The sequence below is a fragment of the Syngnathus scovelli genome, chromosome 7 (genome assembly GCF_024217435.2).
Source record: "Syngnathus scovelli strain Florida chromosome 7, RoL_Ssco_1.2, whole genome shotgun sequence".
NCBI lineage: Eukaryota > Metazoa > Chordata > Actinopteri > Syngnathiformes > Syngnathidae > Syngnathus > Syngnathus scovelli.
Genome location: NC_090853.1, coordinates 4906017 through 4924578, shown reverse-complemented (window position 1 = coordinate 4924578; position 18562 = coordinate 4906017). Strand labels below are relative to the sequence as shown.

At 41.8% G+C, this 18562-nt stretch overlaps 4 protein-coding genes across 5 annotated transcripts; 2 read left to right on the top strand and 2 right to left on the bottom strand.

Annotated features, from left to right (window-relative positions):
• Positions 1 to 113: 113 nt before the first annotated feature.
• LOC125972804 (putative coiled-coil domain-containing protein 195) lies at positions 114 to 2403 on the top strand. Its single transcript, XM_049726787.1, has 3 exons — positions 114 to 1007; positions 1086 to 1308; positions 1616 to 2403. Exons 1-3 carry the CDS (start codon positions 686 to 688, stop codon positions 1740 to 1742), a joined length of 672 nt encoding a protein of 223 aa, XP_049582744.1. The 5' UTR covers positions 114 to 685; the 3' UTR covers positions 1743 to 2403.
• cep57 (centrosomal protein 57) lies at positions 2344 to 5299 on the bottom strand. The gene is made up of 11 exons (XM_049726784.2): positions 5055 to 5299; positions 4696 to 4858; positions 4367 to 4549; positions 4183 to 4304; positions 3969 to 4097; positions 3707 to 3784; positions 3561 to 3641; positions 3434 to 3502; positions 3133 to 3368; positions 2910 to 3054; positions 2344 to 2839 (listed from the first exon to the last, which is right to left on the bottom strand). Exons 1-11 carry the CDS (start codon positions 5103 to 5105, stop codon positions 2708 to 2710), a joined length of 1389 nt encoding a protein of 462 aa, XP_049582741.1. The 5' UTR covers positions 5106 to 5299; the 3' UTR covers positions 2344 to 2707.
• Positions 5300 to 5436: 137 nt separating this feature from the next.
• Positions 5437 to 10192, top strand: mre11a (MRE11 homolog A, double strand break repair nuclease). The gene is made up of 20 exons (XM_049726780.2): positions 5437 to 5532; positions 5867 to 5929; positions 6090 to 6222; positions 6316 to 6476; positions 6553 to 6640; positions 6780 to 6921; positions 6996 to 7110; positions 7194 to 7379; positions 7453 to 7624; positions 7716 to 7796; positions 7863 to 7992; positions 8064 to 8164; positions 8259 to 8429; positions 8508 to 8567; positions 8638 to 8791; positions 9225 to 9311; positions 9378 to 9442; positions 9519 to 9577; positions 9715 to 9799; positions 9912 to 10192. Exons 2-20 carry the CDS (start codon positions 5910 to 5912, stop codon positions 9951 to 9953), a joined length of 2052 nt encoding a protein of 683 aa, XP_049582737.1. The 5' UTR covers positions 5437 to 5532; positions 5867 to 5909; the 3' UTR covers positions 9954 to 10192.
• Positions 10193 to 10589: 397 nt separating this feature from the next.
• tmprss4a (transmembrane serine protease 4a) lies at positions 10590 to 18383 on the bottom strand. 2 transcript variants are annotated; one of them, XM_068651473.1, is made up of 13 exons: positions 18197 to 18383; positions 15287 to 15338; positions 15068 to 15202; positions 14838 to 14990; positions 14624 to 14750; positions 14038 to 14157; positions 13516 to 13559; positions 12917 to 13079; positions 12665 to 12831; positions 12359 to 12454; positions 12137 to 12279; positions 11912 to 12064; positions 10590 to 11826 (listed from the first exon to the last, which is right to left on the bottom strand). In XM_068651473.1, exons 3-13 carry the CDS (start codon positions 15168 to 15170, stop codon positions 11815 to 11817), a joined length of 1281 nt encoding a protein of 426 aa, XP_068507574.1. In that variant the 5' UTR covers positions 15171 to 15202; positions 15287 to 15338; positions 18197 to 18383; the 3' UTR covers positions 10590 to 11814. The 2 variants fall into 2 exon arrangements, with proteins under 2 accessions (XP_068507574.1, XP_049582742.1); XM_049726785.1 differs by lacking the exon at positions 18197 to 18383 and adding an exon at positions 16723 to 16873.
• Positions 18384 to 18562: the final 179 nt, after the last annotated feature.

Here is an 18562-nt window from a genome sequence, read left to right as displayed (position 1 = left end):
TTGTTTGGATAGACTCTTCTGAATTACGACAAGCATTATAGAAAATTGATTATTTTTTTAATTGTTGCGATCCAAATGATGAGAAGGGAAACTTTCACTGAAAGGCAAGTGACACAAAATATATTGGCTTGACTAAAGTGAAGTACTGTGCTGCATGCAAGTGATCAGGTGTCAATGTTTTGCAGGTCATGGTTGCACCATAGAGTGCTTTGTTAATTTTTAATGTTACGACAGTTCTACTTTCCAGAGTCGGACACATTTTCATCACTTCATTTGGCGGTTTTGCACAATCAGCTGATTTCAGTTCCAGTCCTTTCTGTACCGGCTTAGGTGTGCTTGGACTGTGGATGGCTCAGGTTGCTTCAAAACAGGTAATGCTATCCAGAAGTGACCCCCATCCATGGAATCGCTGTTTGATACTGGACTGCATAAATAATTTTTGTAAATTACACCTAAAGAGATAGCAAATGGCCCCTGTGTTGCGTTCAGAACCACAAAGCAGATTCAGGTCCCCACGTGCCGTGCAAGGTCCCCTGTGTAGTTTTTCCAGAAACTGGACCCGGGTGCTGATGAATAAAACATCCTCCCCAAGGGCGACGGGCGGATCTGTTCCCCTGTAGACGGATCAGCTGTATAGGCACCATGTAGTCACAGCCAAGATCCACACTGAGATTGTACAGGCGGCATGTTAAATGCCGGGCAGCACCAAGAGGTCCTGGGGCACGACCCGCATCAAGAACCCGCCGCGCTTTTTGGGAAGCCCTGGTTCTGGCAGCGCAGCAGTGGCGCCATGGAGGGAACCCGCACCTTGGCCCGTGTCATCATGGAGATGCGGGAGGAGATCAGGAAGTTAGAGGAGCAGAACCGAGCGCTGACAAAAGACCAGGAAGAAGACCAGGAGCAGACACAGGAAGGGGTTTTAGAGGAAGAGCATGAAAACCCATATGGGAATCTCAGGAGAAATGCATCTGCTCCCATTCTAAAGCGACAATTTAAGGAATGTGAAGGTAGCCAGCATCATTTCAATTTTTTTTTTATATACTTTCAACCCATGACTGCTATCTTGCATGTCTTTTCCCCCTCAGAAAATGCCATGACAGTTCGAAGGTATTCCAGGAGCTCAAGCACACCTGGGATGACACAGACCAAGGGTATAGTGGACCCCTGGGAACGACTGAGCCACTTTGGATGGGGGCGTCTACAGGAGGAGGTCCGGGGAGGAAATGGCAACCCGGATCACTCTGTCAGTAGTGACGTGGCCTCAGCGAAAAACAGGACATCCCTTCAGGAATGTGTGCAAAAGACTAGGTGAGCAAGCATGTGTAATGGACACTTCATTAGGTACGGCTGCACATTGATGTAGAGCTGAATTCAGAATTTTTATAACAAAAGTAACAAGATGGTCAGTGGGATACAATAATTTTATAATTTTGCCCAAAAATATAATAATCTTTTGTAAAAACTAGGCCAAGCTTGAAACGCTTCCTGTTATGCTGCCCTCTAGTGGTTGAAAGCGGAATTACAATAAAAATAAAAAACATTGCAATCAAAATCAGGTTCTAAAAATGACAACCCTTTTTCGCATCTTTGTCCCCCCCCCCCCCCCCCCCGGCAGAGCCAAAGTGAAAACAGTCACATTTCTTCTACCAGTGGACGACATCTACACCAGCAAACCAGTTCTGGCCAAGCCTCAAGACCCCTCAAACACCGAGTTGACCCCCATTACTGATACTGAGTCGTGAGAGAAACAAAAGTGCCCACTTGCATGAAGACGATTGTAGGAACTCTAAATTAGGTCACTTTTTTTTTTTTTCTTCTAAGTCACCTAAAATTGCTTTGGGTCTTCACGGGTTGATTTGATCACAGCGGTGCAACATAAGTAATCGGCGTCCAGTTACACACCGATGTTGAGACGTTTGCACACATGATCACGTGTGGTGCGGTCAAGTGTTTTGGAACCTCACAGAAGACTGACCCATTTTTTCTTGCAGGCACTTTAAGTCAATGACCGATGTATTATTCATTCGCTCTTTTAAATTGAAATAAGAGGGTCTCATGTGTGGCACCTGCGGGACACAACATTAGGTACACTTGCACAATAGTGGTGCTTTGTTTTTTTGGGGGTTTCTTTTGTACAATTTTGAAGACTATCACAACTAAAAGCCCAAATTGACAAATTTAAGAAAATAGATTATGTAGAAAACAGTCAAAATAATTACTCATAAACTAATCTATGTAGGTTTTTAAATTGACCTATGAAATACATTTTCACTAATGTACCTAAAATGCAGTAATTCTAAAATATGTAATACCTGTAAAAACAAAAAAGTTAAATCCCCACTCTCAAATATATGTATTTTTATTTAAGATGCAGTAAAGGTAACACAGTCAAGCTAAAAAAAAGATTTAAACAAAAAACAAAAGCCATCAATCAACACAAGGAATACTTTTACAACACAAGACAGACTTGTCGGCACCATTTTTTTGTTATAGATTGCGGAATGTCCTGCATTGAAGTGTAGAAAAAAAGTCGAGGTAAATGCTTTAATGGTTATAAAAAGTCTACACACCCGTTCGGTCTAGAGTCTGTAAACCTTTTATAATCCACAGCTGAATGCTTGTAGCAAACATTAAGCCAAAGTGACAAGAGGGATTTGTTAAGATGCACTTTAAAATGGATTTAAATTCATTTGTAGTATTTCTTTCTCTATGTTAAAGATGTCTGCAGAGCTTTCATGTCCTTGAGCAGCCGGAGAGTGTGCTTGCTATTTTCTCCTGGTTTCACTGCGTTCACCCTGGTTGGATTCTTCCGGCACGCCTCCTTTTTTAATTTCCTCATCTATAGACAGCACATGTAAATGTTATGAAATAAACGAATGTCTTGGGCTAACACATTTTTGTGTGCCTACCTGAATTTTGTGCCTGTAGATTTGACTAATCTGTTCTCCTTTGCGTTCCATTTTGAGGAGCAAGGTCTCCTGCTCACGCTGTAGCTGTCTTCGCTCCTGAAGAGAAGCACTGCGCTCCAGCTCGCGCATCAGTTCGTCTTGCTCTCTGAAAAAAAAAATGGAAAAAAAAAAAAACGTGCTTTTTCTTTTTTTTATCAATTAAACAAAAAAATAATGCACGCACAAGCTCAAAATTCTGAGCTCCTCCTGCAGCGCCTGTAGAAGTTCCGACAGCTCCCCACTGGCAGAGGAGGCGGAGCCAGGGGAACCGTCCGAATGGCGCCGGTTTGTCCGACCCGAGCGGACGGCGTTGTTGCTTCTGGCGAGGACGCGGCTGTTGCACAGCTGAGGCTGATGGCGCTTCAGGAGAGACAAAACCGACTGCACGTTGGCTCGGACCGAGTGGCTGCCGCCTACCGACTGCAACGATTCAAGACCGTGTTAAAAAGAGGACAGGAAGTGGAGAAGTACAAGATGGTCGTTACCGTGCCAGTCACAAAAGGTACATCGTTGAGATTCAGTCTGTAGTGAGGTTCCCAGTGGGAAGACTTATTCTGAAAAATAATAAATATGGTTAGTCTAGAAACCAGTAGTTTCCTATGTCCAGCATACCTTTAAAATCGACTTCCTGTCTTCGAGATGCGGCGAGGTCGACTGCAGCAGGATTCTGTTGACCTCCAAACCCGACTGCAGCTGAGGAGCAGATGACAAGCGTGATGAAGCCCATGCAGGTGAGCATGTTAAAATTACTGGTTTACCTGGTTTGCTTTGTCCTGGACCAACTTTCTCTGGTGCTCCTCTTCCTGCAGTTTCTGCTCCAACTCTTGAATCTTCACCTGAGATGACGTCATAATTTTTGAAAATCATTTATTGAGACTACCTGTTTTGACCTAACGTCATCAAAACGGGCAAGTCATTCTAATCAAATCCCACTTGTTGTATACGGGCTCCCTCTAGTGGTAGACAAAAGAATCACTCCCCAAGTATTTGCTTGTACTAAATAGTTTTTTTCCTCCATACCTCAGCTTGGGCCTGAGTGCGTGTCAGTCTGAGATATTCCTGCTCCAGTCGTAATATTTTCTGCAGCTGGACACGCTCAGACTCCGTTGTGGTTTGTTCGTGCGTGGACCTCGGCGCATTTATGGTCACCTGAACACCAAAATTAGGAAATCAGTAACTTGACCCACAAATGTTGTATGAACGTATATCAAGATTTTTAATTGCTTTTACTAACTTGCTGTTTTAGAAGGCTCTTCTTCTCTCCCTGGGCGTTGTGCAACGTCTTCCTCATGTGATCCAGCTGACGCTCCAGATTCAGACAGCGAGACTCTGCAGCCGCAAGTTGGGTGACTAACGCTACACAAACGACGCGAGGGTTAATATTGCCATAAAGTGCCTTTGGTGTCCTCATCACTCACCTTGGTTGCAGTTGGACTGAGTATCCCTCACTCTCCCCATGTCCGTTTGGCTAGTTGAGGTCCTCAGACTCATCCTAGTGGTGTGCGGACGCGGTGTTTCTCTCCTTACGAGTTCGTCTCGTTTGCTCTCCAGCTCCAACTTCCTGATCTTTTCCTGGAGATGCCTCAATGCCGACAAGATGGCTGTGCAGACACAAGAGGAGGGTCCGGAGGGCAGATGTCAATGCAGCCAAGCAGTGTGGCATCATGTTGCAGTAACCATGGAGCTCTGAAACACACACTAGTGCACCAATGCTTGCAGAAATGATGTGCATAAAATGACAACTAACCTGCACTGTTGGTCTCAGGATAGCCTTTGCTGGGTGATGGAGGTCGATGGGGGACATGAACGTCACTTGGTGGGGTGATGAAAGGCCGGGGCGCGGGGTATTCCTGATAAGACGGCAATGGCTGGCAGTCACCCGCAGCTCCATGAAGAACTGGATGCAACCTCTGCAATCATGTTAATATCAGATCTGTTTTAACACCAATATAAAGGATAATGCTACATAACACCGTCGTCACAATCGGAGCATTGCAACATTAAGAAAAAAATGTAAAAATCCCTGCATTATCCGTCTGGAGCTGTAAAAATATTAACGACAAGCAGGATTGTGACTTAAGATCGTTTTGAGCACGTTTAAGATACCTCTCGAGCGGACTTTCCAGCAACAGCAGATGTTGTTGACACATTCGCCATGAAGTGCAGTCGTTCCAAGAAGCACTAAAAGTCACAAAGTGGTAAGGATATTTAAAAAAAACTAAATCAACAGCTGTACTCCGATGTTAACTCATCTTGTAGAACAAAAACAAAAAGGCATTTGTGCTCAGTAAACCGTGGTTTCTAAAAGGGTGTGAGTGTTCTAACACTCCGCGTAACCCGTGAGGTGTGTCGTTGCCAACAAATTTCCATGCGTGTTACATCGGTTTGTCTTTGCGCTTAAATCGAACACACATATTTAGTTACAGGAAGTGTAGTTTTCGCTAAACGGATATTGTGTATTTTATGCAGACGACACTTTAAAATAAAACTACAATACCCACAACCACGAAGAATGAAGGCGTGAGTTTGCTAGACTTGCCGGGAGTTTCACAGCATGTTTTAGTTCTTCTGATAAGAGTGCTTGGTGAGTGATTTTAATTATTATTTGTGAATATTTATTGCATTTACACCACGCAAGCACGTTTATCTAACGAACACTTTAAAACTAGGAGTTTAGTAATAAATGTAAATATAAAGCTAGTGCTAGCAATTAGAATCGTCTTCGTATTAAAGCTAAAACAAAACCTGTATAATCGATGGAAGGCTAATAATGGAGCTGTGCTTTTGCTAAAGACATTCTTTAGCTAACTCAGATGGAGCTGCTTTCCATGAAACTAAATAGATAGATTGGTAGATGAACGCTGAAATCTAAACGTTTTTTTCATTCAATTGTTCTTTTTTTATTGTGTTTTATACAGCAAGAATTTCAATCTCGTGTGAGCAGACCATTTTGTCAGTGTCATGTCTTCAGACAACGCCTTGTAAGTCCAATAAAATATTTTTCTTTTAAAAAATATCAAAATTTTCCGTACTGTAATTGTGCTTGTCCTTTGATAGAATAATGTTGCATCTCCTAATGGATCATGTTTATATATAGCATATGTGCACAGCCAGGACTTGACTGAGTGTTTATCTCTCTAGGGATGATGAGGACACCTTTAAGATCCTGATTGCTACCGATATTCACCTCGGATACCTGGAAAAAGATGCCGTCCGCGGCGGCGACTCTTACACTACATTCGACGAGATCCTTGAATGTGCCAAGACAAATCAAGTAACACTCGCCTATTACTTATACTGTCTAAGAGGTATTCATTTGCCTCCATGTTTTCACATAGAAAATAATTGAAACCTTGTTTGCTTACAGGTAGACTTCATCCTACTTGGAGGTGATTTGTTCCATGAAAACAAACCGACACGCCGATGCCTCCACTCGTGTATCACTATGCTGAGAAAATACTGCATGGGAGACACGCCCATACACTTTAACATACTCAGTGACCAGACGATTAATTTCAACACTACAAAGTAAGTCCATCTGCGTGTTTCCTTCCACGTCCTGTTCAATCCACATCATGTGATGTTTTCTTCTATGTGTATTCAGGTTCCCTTGGGTTAATTATCAGGATGAAAATCTAAACATCTCCATTCCCGTGTTTAGCATTCATGGTAACCACGACGACCCGACCGGGGTGAGTCTCTTCTGGTACATTTTTAATAGCCTGCCATACGTTGGCGCCAAAGCATTACTTTTACAGCAGATATGGCAGGAATCACTGGACTCGCAAGATTCGCATGTTTGTTGTCTAATGTGGTGTTGTTCTCTTGAAGGCTGAAGGTTTGTGTGCGTTGGATCTACTCAGTGCGTCTGGGCTCGTGAACCATTTCGGTCACTCTCAGTCGGTGGAGAAAATTGAGATCAGCCCCATCCTCTTGCAGAAAGGCAACAGCAAGCTGGCTTTATATGGTCTTGGTATGTGTGTCATTCCCAACTTATGTTAAAGTCTTGATGCGTTGTGTTAATGTATGCGTGGTGCGTTTTTGTAGGCTCCATCCCAGATGAGCGTCTGTACAGGATGTTTGTAAATAATCAGGTGACAATGTTGCGTCCCAAAGAAGACCAGGACGAATGGTTTAACCTGTTTGCTATTCACCAGAACAGGTACGGAACGACTTCATTTGCTACACTTTGACAATTACCACTTGAATAAATTCTTGCCCATCATTTTATGCCTTTGTGTCCAGGAGTAAGCACGGCCCCACAAACTACATCCCTGAACAGTTCCTGGATGAATTCCTCGACTTGGTGGTGTGGGGTCACGAGCACGAGTGTCTGATCGCGCCGAGCAGAAACGAACAGCAGCTCTTCTACGTAACGCAGCCCGGCAGCTCCGTAGCCACCTCGCTGTCTCCCGGCGAGGCGACCAAGAAGTAAAAAAACTCATACTCTCATGCAAACTATTGTCAAAGGCTGTAGCGGCCACATCACTCTTCTTATGTGTAGACACATAGGCTTGCTGAGGGTCAAAGGGCGTAAAATGAACCTGCAGAAGATCCCGCTGAAGACGGTGCGTCAGTTCTTAATCCAAGATGTGGTGCTCTCAGATTATCAGGATATGTTCACGTCGGATACGCCCAATGTCATAAAGAAGGTGGAGAGCCTTTGCCACGCCAAGGTAGCGACGATTCACATCCCCGTAATGTGCCGAGATCATAAATTCTTTATGTGCTACAAATAATGTTTTGTTATCCGCGCCTGCATTGCAGGTCAACGAGTTGCTCGACGAAGCCGAGAGGGAGCGACTGGGGTGCCCGCTCACCCCCGAGAAACCGCTCATCCGCCTCAGGGTTAGCTCAAGCCGCTCCCAAAAAACTCTTATCCACTCCTCTCTCATATTTGAACCTTCTCCTCAGGTGGACTACACCGGCGGATTTGAGACCTTCAACACGTCCCGCTTCAGTCAGAAATACGTGGACCTCGTGGCTAACCCCAAAGACCTCATTCACTTTCTGCGAAGTAGAGTGAAAAAGGAGCAAGTCGAAGGTTAAATTGAATACTGTACACAGCAGCGAGGTCCGCCATTTGGTTAAATCCCCTGCATGTGTTCTCCTTAGATGAATTCAATGTCGACTACAGCAAGGTACTGAAAACGACTGTGGTTGAGGGACTGAGAGTGGAGGACCTGGTGAAGCAGTATTTTGAAGCTACTGAGAAGGTGCAATACAAACACACAAAATAAAATTGAGTAGAATCAGCACAACTTTTTTGTGCATTATCTTATTTTTGAATTTTTCCATGTTCCCACACAGAAGGTGCAACTGTCCCTCCTGTCTGAACACGGCATGGGCAAAGCCATTCAGGAGTTTGTAGACAAAGATGAGAAAGACGCCATCGAGGAGCTGATCACCTACCAGCTGGAGAAGACGCAGCGCCACCTCCAGGGCCGGAGTGCGATCACAGAGCAAGAGATCGACACCGAGGTCAGCGCTCGGCATTTCAACGAAAAGCGTGTTCGGCGGCAGTAAACCAGCTCATAAGTTTGTTACCGTGTGCTTCAGATCAAGCAACTCAAAGAGTCCAAAAAGTCCACAGCGGAGGAAGAAAATGAAATCAAAGAGGTTTGTGAGCTCATCAATGACGGGCTTGAGACGTTTACATCCATTGTGCTCTCCCATCGGTCTCTTTTAGGTGATTGACCGAGCCAAAGCTCACCGCTTGGAGCGTGGAGAGACCTCACTGGACATCAACATGTCAGACCCGCTTAGCGACGTGGATTCCGACCAGGATGTCGCACCTGCCAGAGGAAGAGGACGAGGGGCCAGAGGGCGGGGACGAGGGAGAGGTGAGTCCTCAGCTGATGATGTACAGGTTTACATTTATTTAGTTTTTCACAATATGGTGAAGCCATGGCTCATAGGAAAGTAGTAATTGATCTTAAGGAAGATAAAATCAACAGGAAGAGAATTTAGGAAACAGTATCTTTTTAAATCTAGCTTTATTTGAGTTTGTTGAGTCGTTCCCTTCCTAGACATTAGGGGGCGCTTGTCTTATGCACACCAGCCCTGTTCTTATTTTCTTGAGGTTTCTAAAATATTTGTCTCTATTTGAATAAGATGAGCTGTATTCAAAATGTTGAATAGTTTGAAGTAGTCTGTCTATTTTTTTTCATAAACTTTACATAATAAAAAGGACTTGTTACAAAGAAGAAAGCAACAATAGAAGATTACAAAAGTTGTATAGAATATTTTGATTTTAAATTATCTGTCACCCTGCAGGTGCTAAAGCCTCTGAGCCAAAATCCTCCACACGAGGAGCTTCCAAGAAAACCTCGACGACCAGCCAGAGCAGAAGCATCATGCAAGGTGGGCGAGATTGTGTTAGCGTTACATAGCATTTAAGTTTGACCTCCACTTTGTCCTTTTGGTCAGCGTTTCAAGCACCGTCCCAAAGACCTTCTCGGAACACATCGACCGCATCTTATGCAGAAAATGATGTAAGGCAGAGTCAGAGTTCACGGCTTCTTGTTGTTGTTTTTTTTCAATATCGTCTCTCCTTTTCTACTTTTCCAGCTAACCATTGATGACTCAGATGAAGACGTACCTGTAATGAAAGCTCGGCCGTCCTCCAGGTATTTTTGTTTTTCTTGACAAATCAGTTCATCAGTTTTCTTTTTTAATCCGTACCATGCTTTGCCCTCGCCTCCTTTTCCAAACGTGCCATTTTAAACGATTGGTTAAAATCAGCGTCTCCTCTTAATCACCTCAGAACCACGTCGTCGTCATCGTTCATGCGTCAGAGCTCTCAGAGTCAGGCGTCCAAAGGAGTGAGTTTTGATAACAGTGACGATGAGGTAAACCAGTGCTACGTTTCGTCTTCTACATATTTCATAACCAGATAACCTTTGCTTTTGTTATTTTCCCACGCTCAGCTGTTTATCTTTTTTTTTTTTCCCCTTAATCCAGGATGATCCCTTTAAAGGCCCTGCCCAGCGTGCAAGGAGATAATTCTAGCTGCTTCCCACATACTGTAAAAAAAAGGTCATGTTCTTAATGTTGTTTGGCTACACACTTGAGTTTAAATACTGTTATGGATCTACGTATGTTGCTTTGAGAGCCTCTAAGCTGCATGTTAGGGTTTTTCTACTGCTACAAAATTACAGTAGGATCATTAAATTCTTAATTACATCTGTTTTAATGAATAGATAAAGCCAGAAATAGTCTCACATTAAAATGTTGCATACAAACTTTGATTTGTGTTTTGTTTTTTTCTTTCAAAAGTCAAAACAGTGGGAGTTAAATTAATCCCTGCAGAGGAAAATGTTCCAGATAAGACTGAAAATTGCAATACACAGTTAAAGATGTTTTCAGGTTTCTACTTGCAGTGTGAAATCTGACCTGCAATGATTGTTTGGCTCCTTTATTGTTTATAGTTTATATAAGAGAACTGCCCTGTTGTCATCAGGTCAGGGTGTGCCAAATAGAACAAAAAATATCCAATTTCGTCTGTTATCACTAAAATGTGGATTGTGTAAAGCAGCTCAAAGCATTATTTTTTTTTTTGACATGACATATTTTAAACATAAAATATAAATAAATAACAGGTAAGTTATGTACTGAATGAAGTGTTTGGTGAGTGCATCACAATTTTGGCAAGTCTTTATTACTCACATATTTACAAAAACATACAAATAGTAAGATGTGCACAGCAAAATGATCTCTTATAACAACATCAGTTTTTCATTTTCAATATCTTACTGCTTATCACATAGCCAGTCTTATTTAATCACCAACTACTTCTATGACTATTTTATTTTGTATTCCTACAAGTGTAACCATGACTCTAAAACTTCAACGTGCTCAGATATGAAGAAGTGGTCGGGAACAGATTCTGAATATAAAAGCTGAGCGAGTTCATGCTTCAGTGAACTTAATTTCAATCTACTTGAATTATTTACCTGGGTGATGTCAAGTAATTCCCATTTTAAACTTAAAGTGCTTGGTTGAATTATTCTACTATATGCTAAAATGACGCAACTGAAGCAGTGCCGTCAATGATTTCAACCAGTGCATTAATAAAATTGTTCCATATGTGAGACTTGATATATCATAGCTAATGTATGATGTCATCATAGCACATACACAATCAATTGCAAGTCATTAAAGTAAGATAAGGGACATTCCAGGACTGGAGGACATTTGTGTAAGTTTCCCTGAGGAAAAAAAAAATAGTAAAAATGAATCCTAAATAATTCTCTATTGTCATTGCCTTTTGATGACCAACTTGCATAAATGTTGTGAATATTCTTTTTGGGTATGATTTAGGGAGCACTTTTTTTCAGTCTCTAATTGTTTTAATATTTTGTTTTAGAACAAATATATTTAAGATTATAGCAATCACCCTGAAATTATTCAAATAGACACAATAAAAACACTTGTAGCCTTCTAGAAGAACAGAAAAAAATAGTTAAGTACTCTCTTCATTTTGCTTGTTTTTGTACAATATAATATATATGGTTTGTTACCTGTTTTATTTTTAATCAACAACAAAAAAAAAAGTCATGGTAGTTTTTTTTTTTCCCCAAATTCTGTTCTTAAATCGTCCACCAATTCTAGAATGACCCATTAGAATATTCAGTAGGCCTACGTCGAATGCTTGGATGAAATCTATGCAGACATTTATCTGACATACTTTGCAGAGTTAAAATAATGTCTGCTTGGGATATCCCGTGCAATCCGGTGAATCACACATTCACAACCTGAAATAAGCATCAATGTACGTGTTCCTCATTCCGCATTAATTTGTCTCTTTGGAACCAAATGTTCACTTGCGGTTTCGTCTTGCAGTACCTTGTCGAGTCTAACGTCATCATGGGTTTTTCTGTAAGGTAAAATAATAATCACCAAATTTGTATATTTAGCTTTTCCAGCAACTACATCACTTTGTGATGAACTGTCTGCTTTACCTCCATGACGCTGTGAATCCAATTGAGCATCTCCTCCACATTGCTGTAGACCCCAGGACGCCTCTCCCTGGCACAGCCGACGCCCCAGCTCACCACCCCGATCAGGTACCATTTAGATGAGGTTAAATGCACCAATGGTCCTCCGCTGTCTCCCTGATGTGATGCAGCGCTCACATTTGAACTCATTCCGTAAAAAAATAAAAATTGTTTTCATGCTGTGGTTACCTGACAAGCATCCACTCTCCCCTCCAGAAAGCCAGCGCAGATCATCCTATCGGTGATGGCACTTCCGTACACGATGGGGCTGGCACACTTGCTCCTTGCAATGAGAGGGATGTTTGCTCTCTGCAGGACAGGAGAGATGTTCCCTGAAGGCAACGTGAGAGGATGGATTATTACGAGCAATGAGGAACACACCGCTTGTTTATATTTTGTCATGAGAATTACCATTTTCCTCCAGGTAGCCCCAACCGGTTACCACCATGGAGGCCGAAGGAGAAAGGTCGAGGGCTTTTGGAGGAAGACAAACTGGCATGCGGCTCTCTGGAAAATGTAAGCTGAAAATGACTATTTATTGCTTTACACTAATGAAATTGACTAAAATTTATTTTTTTCTGTATTTGGTTAATATTTGATCTGACAGACACTTCATTAGGTACACCTAAACAATTTAATCCAGAATTGTACCCAACTGCTCTAGCATACATGTGCCACTAGAGGGCAGCCATACCAGTCGTTCTAACGATTTCTTACCTCCCACGTTGATTGGACTAGCAAGCCTCATGAGCGCCAGATCATAATCATTACGACCTGGGTCATAATTTCCATTCAGGATGATCCTGTCCACAGAAGAACCTCCCAGAGTCCCCATGTAGGTCTTCCCTGACACCACTTTCCAGCGACTCAGTTCCTTTTTACTGCTGCAGGGCCCACAACGGAAAAAAAAGGCGCTGGTGTGACTATGACGACATTGCCAAATGGTCACATGACAGCCAAAGTTCTTACCCGGCGAAGCAGTGAGCTGCGGTGATCACCCAACGTGTCGACACGAGGGAACCTCCGCATGTGTGCTGGCCGCCCTGCTGCAGGCTCACCTGCCATGGTGAGTCCTCTATGACAGCATCCGTACCCCCAACGATACGATTCTGAGGGTCCACCTCACCACAGTCTGACAAAAAAATTACACATATCAACATGACGTGAAATGGACTCAGTCGTATATTATTCTTGTATTTCAATATATTCACCCAATAATTTTTCAGTCAGTAAAACGAAATACCTACAGCGTCATAGTGAGGTGTGCAATGCTCACTAAGAACACCCAATCAAATTGTGAACAATTTAATTATGACACTAATTGTGCTCTGTCAGGCCAAACCTGGTTGAACTAGTTTCTTTTCACCTCAGAACTTTTTGGAGATTCTAATGACGCACAAGATGTGCTCATTCATGTGTTTGCTAAAGGCTTTGCAGTCAACAGTGGTGTGTCTGCTTTGTTGGAGTCAAACCAGTTACACTTTGGAGTCGGCTTACCCTGGTGTTTAAAAACAAAAAACAAATCTAGAAGTCATTTCTGTGACTGCTTTTTTAAAAATAGGACCAACCTGAACAGGATAAAGAAACCACCGTTTGGGATCTGCATGCACTCCTACAGGAGGGATAAAAATGATATAATTCAACCACACAATAAGTCATGTGACCAAAACTGCTTACATCAATCAATCATTGAAGACCATAGACGTCAAGAACGGAACAAAAACTGCAAACAGTTTTTTTGTGCTGAGAATAGAAACTTGTTTGCGTGAGGGGGGAAATCCTGAGCGTTAAACGCTAAACGAGAGAACAGCGGCAAGAATAAAACTAGAAAATATGGTTTTGGTGCATAACAGGGTAGTTTCAGTTCCTGTTTTGGTTTCATGACAGTTTCAAAAGCACTTCATATTTCAGGGGCACCTTACAGTCTTGGTTTGCATTCTTGCACCCGGTTTTCAGATGGCACTAAACTTTTTATCTTATCAAGAAATTCCGGACGATTCTACACAAACTCTAAGACAGTCGCTAATGGTTTGGAAGAACAAATATTCCGTTGTACCGATGTCGTTTTTATGAAATGGAGATTCACTCACTGGTCAGCTGTCGCTTGGTCAACAGGCGTGTTTCCTGTCCCCGATCTGAGTGCAGTAAACGGTCCAGATTGCAGGTCTGGTGGTAACGTGTTGACAGGGACATTGGTGTTGCGAGGTTTACTGCCAACAAGGAAGGATACTGGCTTAGAGATCTGCTATGATGTCAATCTTAAAGGGGAAGTCAACCTAAAAAAAAATTTTACTCAAATGTGTTGTATGTGCTCACAGTATTTTGATTAATATAGCGTTTGTGGAATATGAGTCACCCATTTTTAGCCATCTCAGAGGCGGCCATTTTGCTACTAGCTGTCGACTGAAAATGACATCACAGTTCCCAGGTCTCAGGTCACAACCAATCACGGTTCATCAGTTATCTCAAGCTGAGCCGTGATTGGTTGTGACCTGAGACCTGGCAACTGTGATGTCATTTTCAGTCGACAAGAAGTGACAAAATGGCCGCCTCCTATGATGCACAAAAATGATTTTGCTGCTTAATTCATATTCCACAAACAAAATATTAATCATAAAGAAAATTTGGGGGGTTGACTTCTCCTTTAATCATTCTGACAATGCTCCTGATACTGACTAGGTGTATCCCAGTTGCGTGCAGGTCATCTGCGAGTATTTCTCGGTCCATCCTTCGCTACACACGCTCCTCCACCCTGCGCTGGGATTGTACACCTGCAGGATGTTCTGACGGGTCATGAGGCGCACTGCAACAAAGGACAATCAGAACTTTTTTTCCCCTTCAAAGTTGCGGTGACAGACAAGCAACGATGAAAGTGATTCCTTGGCTCTACCTGGAAATGTCGTGTTGACCTTGAGGCTTGACAAACATGTTTGTTCATCTTCTCCTCCCGTGCAGTCGTCCGTTCCATCGCACGCTTTATCCAAGGGGATGAACTTAAACGACTTTGTGCAGAAGAAGTACTTGCTGTCGATCAGCTGTTTTACTGAAAAAGAGATTTGTATCGAAAGAAAAGGTCAGGCCAATGTTTTGAAATCTTTCAAGCGTTGGAGACTGACTCACTAAAGTATCCCGCAGTGACCAGGATCCCCAGCAACACCACAACTGCTGCGATAGTCAACAACACCTTCCTCGTCTTAGACACCTTCTCTTTCTGAGCCGTCATGGGCCTTCTGTGGCGACCTGGCCGTGGAGCCACTGCAAGTGAGGTGAGAGATAAACAACAAAGTTGAAGCAAATATTCCTGTATGTATTTCCATGTCAGTGAATTCATCACCTTACCTATGTGCTTTGGGTTCAACGGTGTTGTGCTTTCCTCAGCCGACGGAGCGTTCTGACAAAGGAACGACAAATGAGTATGGACACAAATTTCTGTGTGTGGGTGTGTTATGCGTGTAATCAGTCTTTTGCTATTATTTATGCTCGGATGACTTCAACAGTTGTGTTTTCAAGTGGAAGGAAATTTAGACATACCGATTGAGTTTTTTAATTAGGTGTTCTTGTTCTACTTGGATTCATTATGTTTTGATTTGTGGGGGTGTTGAATTTTGTGACACTCCAACCCCTCCCACAGCCAACAAAAATCTTTCATTGCCAGAAGAGAACACTCGGAGATCTTCAGTACACTACATCCACGTGCCACAGGGTTCAGGCCGGTTCCGTAAGGTCGCAAAACGTCTCCAAAAGCGCAGGAGGTTGAGGGTCTATTTTGATAGCATCACCATTGTGAAACTTCTTTTCAAAAAGTAACCGGTATCGCTGGGACGGAACAGAAGAACCCTCTGGCAAGATATTATATGTCCCAGTTGCATAATTGCTGACAGTTGCTGTTGAGATCAGTCTACAGGTGGGATGGCAGCGTTGAGTAGTGGTTGGAACGACTCATGTTTTTAAAATGATCTGAGCAAAAGTCCCCAATTAGATTTACTTCATAGTATTCACTTACCTTTTTAAATTAACCCATTCTATGCCAATCCTGCGAAAATTGAGCTTTGACGTCTATAGACATCCATGGCAGTGAAAGAGTTAACTAGTTAAAAAGGTATTCTATGTATGTCTACAAAAAAAAAAATCACTCGCAGTGTAACGGAAACTATTTTGAATCAGAAAATCTGTTTCGATTCAACACAACCGAATCAAACCGTCAAGATACTTGTTGAATCGTCTTTTAATGAAGATGTGGCCGATGAGTTGTCGATTCGAGTTGTCGATTCCTTCAAATGTAATTAGCTTGAATCGTTTGGTCTTTGGAGCGCTTTTACACACTTACATGTTAATAAACATGACTATTGCTGCAGCAGAACCATATCGAATGGAATCGTATTCCCTCTGAATCGAACCGAAATGAATCACGTACTATTCTTGAATCATGAACCTTGCCTCGAGATACGTATTGAATCGACTTTAATCGGAGAGCTCCATACCGTCTGATAATCACCATGTGCTTAAGAAAAACAGAAAAGTGCTGTATGCAAATTTCAACTGACAAATACAAATCTGTTTAGTAGCATTAAGAAGGAACCAACATAACATAACTCATGACTAACAACATGAGATGCAATTTTCGTGAACCAGTATTTGCAGTTTACACCACGGACTAGAAACTTGCTGAGAGCACAAAACCCATCAGCACTTATGTGGTTTGCTCTTTGTGAACAAACCGGTTAATAAAAACAAATTTTTTGTCAACAAATTTCAACATCTTGCTCGATACTCACCCACATGATGCAGTTCTCAGTCGCTCCTAAACCCTAAACCTTGTTCTTAGAACCTCCAGATTCTCACAGTCCACCGAAAATGTTGCGTTCTCTCCCTAACCTCAACTCCAAATACCTGACTTGATTTTTGTGTCCCCGCTCTCAGTGTGGACCTCCCTCAAGTTGTCTTTCTTCAGCACTGTAACAGAATCCCACTGGAAGGGCGTCTGACTCGGGCCTCTCCGCGACCTCAGGCTTGCATAAAGTTCTTTGTGGCTTTCAAAGCGCAGCCGATTCAGAAAGCAAAAGACCTGTGACGGAAGACCTGCTGGCAAACTAAACAAAAACTATTCCAGGTAACCTGACACCTGAAGCCGCTTCTCTCTATCCTCTACCTGTGCGCCTTTTTTTACTTAAGTCCCTCCCATGCATCCACCCACTTCAAATCTTTCTCCCTCTCCCGGCATATCGGACAAACGTTTGTCTTTTTCAAACCGTAATCGGACATCAACCCACATGAATGTTTCTCGCGAATTAGCATAATTGATCACCCCCCACCCCTTTGCCCCACACGAATGCACGGATAACACTCTCGCTTACATCACATAAAATTTCCCACTTTAGGTGTGTTTTCTTTCCTGTATTGTTTTGACTGTCAAATCAGCTGATATCGACTTCATGACTCACAATGCGTGCCACGTATCAAACTTGATTGGACATGCGAAAGAACCACTGACTTTCGTAAACACCATCTGTCTTGTGCTTTTTTACCAGAATTCAAGTCACTGAACTTTAGCACCTTACCAACTTTATGGATGCATATTTTGTGGGCGTGCTTTGAATTATTTATCTGATCAACAGAATGTGGTTAAAAGAAAGCAATAAAACTTCCTGCAATAAAAACATGACGTGGATGTGTTTAGTGAGTCAAGCTTGTTAAACTCTAGTAACCTTGTGGAGGGTAGGTAGAGATGTTACATTTGGATTTTTAGATTAAATAGACCTGAACAAAAGCAGATAAAAATATCGTTTATAAGGAACATTTATCGCAGCTGAATAATCAAGCAGTGCATAAAAATAAAAAAAATAAAATTAAAAAAAAAAATATATATATATATATATATATATATATATATATATATATATATATATATATAAATATTTTTTTAATTTTATTACCAGTTATATATATAGTATATATATATGTATATATATATATATATAGTATATATATATATATATACATATATATATATATATATATATAGTATATATGAAATATGATATATATATATATATATGAAATATGTTTTGCAATCTAAAGACACAAAAAATTTAAAAACACAGCCCACTTAATTGATTTCAACACTGACTCGAACAGCCCTTTGCCACGAAAATACTCAATATTCAACAGTTTTTTTTCCTTTAATCATAATAATTTCCTGGAAATTATGGGATATATGCAAAAGAAGTGTGTCTGCTTTCACAACGTTACCTGTTATGCTGTTATCAATCTGTTGTGGCATGTCCAATCGCTATCCAAAGCTTAAACCTGTGAGCAAAAATATTCCCAGTTTCCTATGTCGCCTTAGGTGCTTTCCACGCAGATACACACCTCACACACACACACACACACACGCACATGCATAAAATACTCTTAACTACAAAAAACACTTGACCAACATCTCCGTGCTCAGACGTGTAGATAGCCGCAAGAGGAAGTGGAACTTAGTTTGAAAACAGAACTGGTTAATGATTAAAAACGAATTTCACCTTACCTGCCATCCAAAGAATGCACCGTTCCCACGCTTAATTCGCTAAATTCACTATAAATTCAACAATGAAATTCTAACAAGTTGTC

Coding starts and splice junctions, on each gene's coding strand:
- tmprss4a (XM_049726785.1), bottom strand. Junction 15,203..15,286: donor GTTGAACCCAAAGCACATAG/GTAAGGTGATGA, acceptor CCTCACTTGCAG/TGGCTCCACGGCCAGGTCGC. Junction 12,832..12,916: donor GCAGCTCACTGCTTCGCCGG/GTAAGAACTTTG, acceptor TGGGCCCTGCAG/CAGTAAAAAGGAACTGAGTC.
- cep57 (XM_049726784.2), bottom strand. CDS start 5,105: ATGGCGAATGTGTCAACAACATCTGCTGTTGCTGGAAAGTCCGCTCGA. Junction 4,550..4,695: donor TCCTGAGACCAACAGTGCAG/GTTAGTTGTCAT, acceptor GTGTCTGCACAG/CCATCTTGTCGGCATTGAGG. Junction 2,840..2,909: donor TCTACAGGCACAAAATTCAG/GTAGGCACACAA, acceptor TGCTGTCTATAG/ATGAGGAAATTAAAAAAGGA.
- LOC125972804 (XM_049726787.1), top strand. CDS start 686: ATGTTAAATGCCGGGCAGCACCAAGAGGTCCTGGGGCACGACCCGCAT. Junction 1,008..1,085: donor ACAATTTAAGGAATGTGAAG/GTAGCCAGCATC, acceptor TTTCCCCCTCAG/AAAATGCCATGACAGTTCGA. Junction 1,309..1,615: donor GAATGTGTGCAAAAGACTAG/GTGAGCAAGCAT, acceptor CCCCCCCGGCAG/AGCCAAAGTGAAAACAGTCA.
- mre11a (XM_049726780.2), top strand. CDS start 5,910: ATGTCTTCAGACAACGCCTT. Junction 6,641..6,779: donor ACCACGACGACCCGACCGGG/GTGAGTCTCTTC, acceptor GTTCTCTTGAAG/GCTGAAGGTTTGTGTGCGTT. Junction 9,578..9,714: donor AAAGCTCGGCCGTCCTCCAG/GTATTTTTGTTT, acceptor TAATCACCTCAG/AACCACGTCGTCGTCATCGT.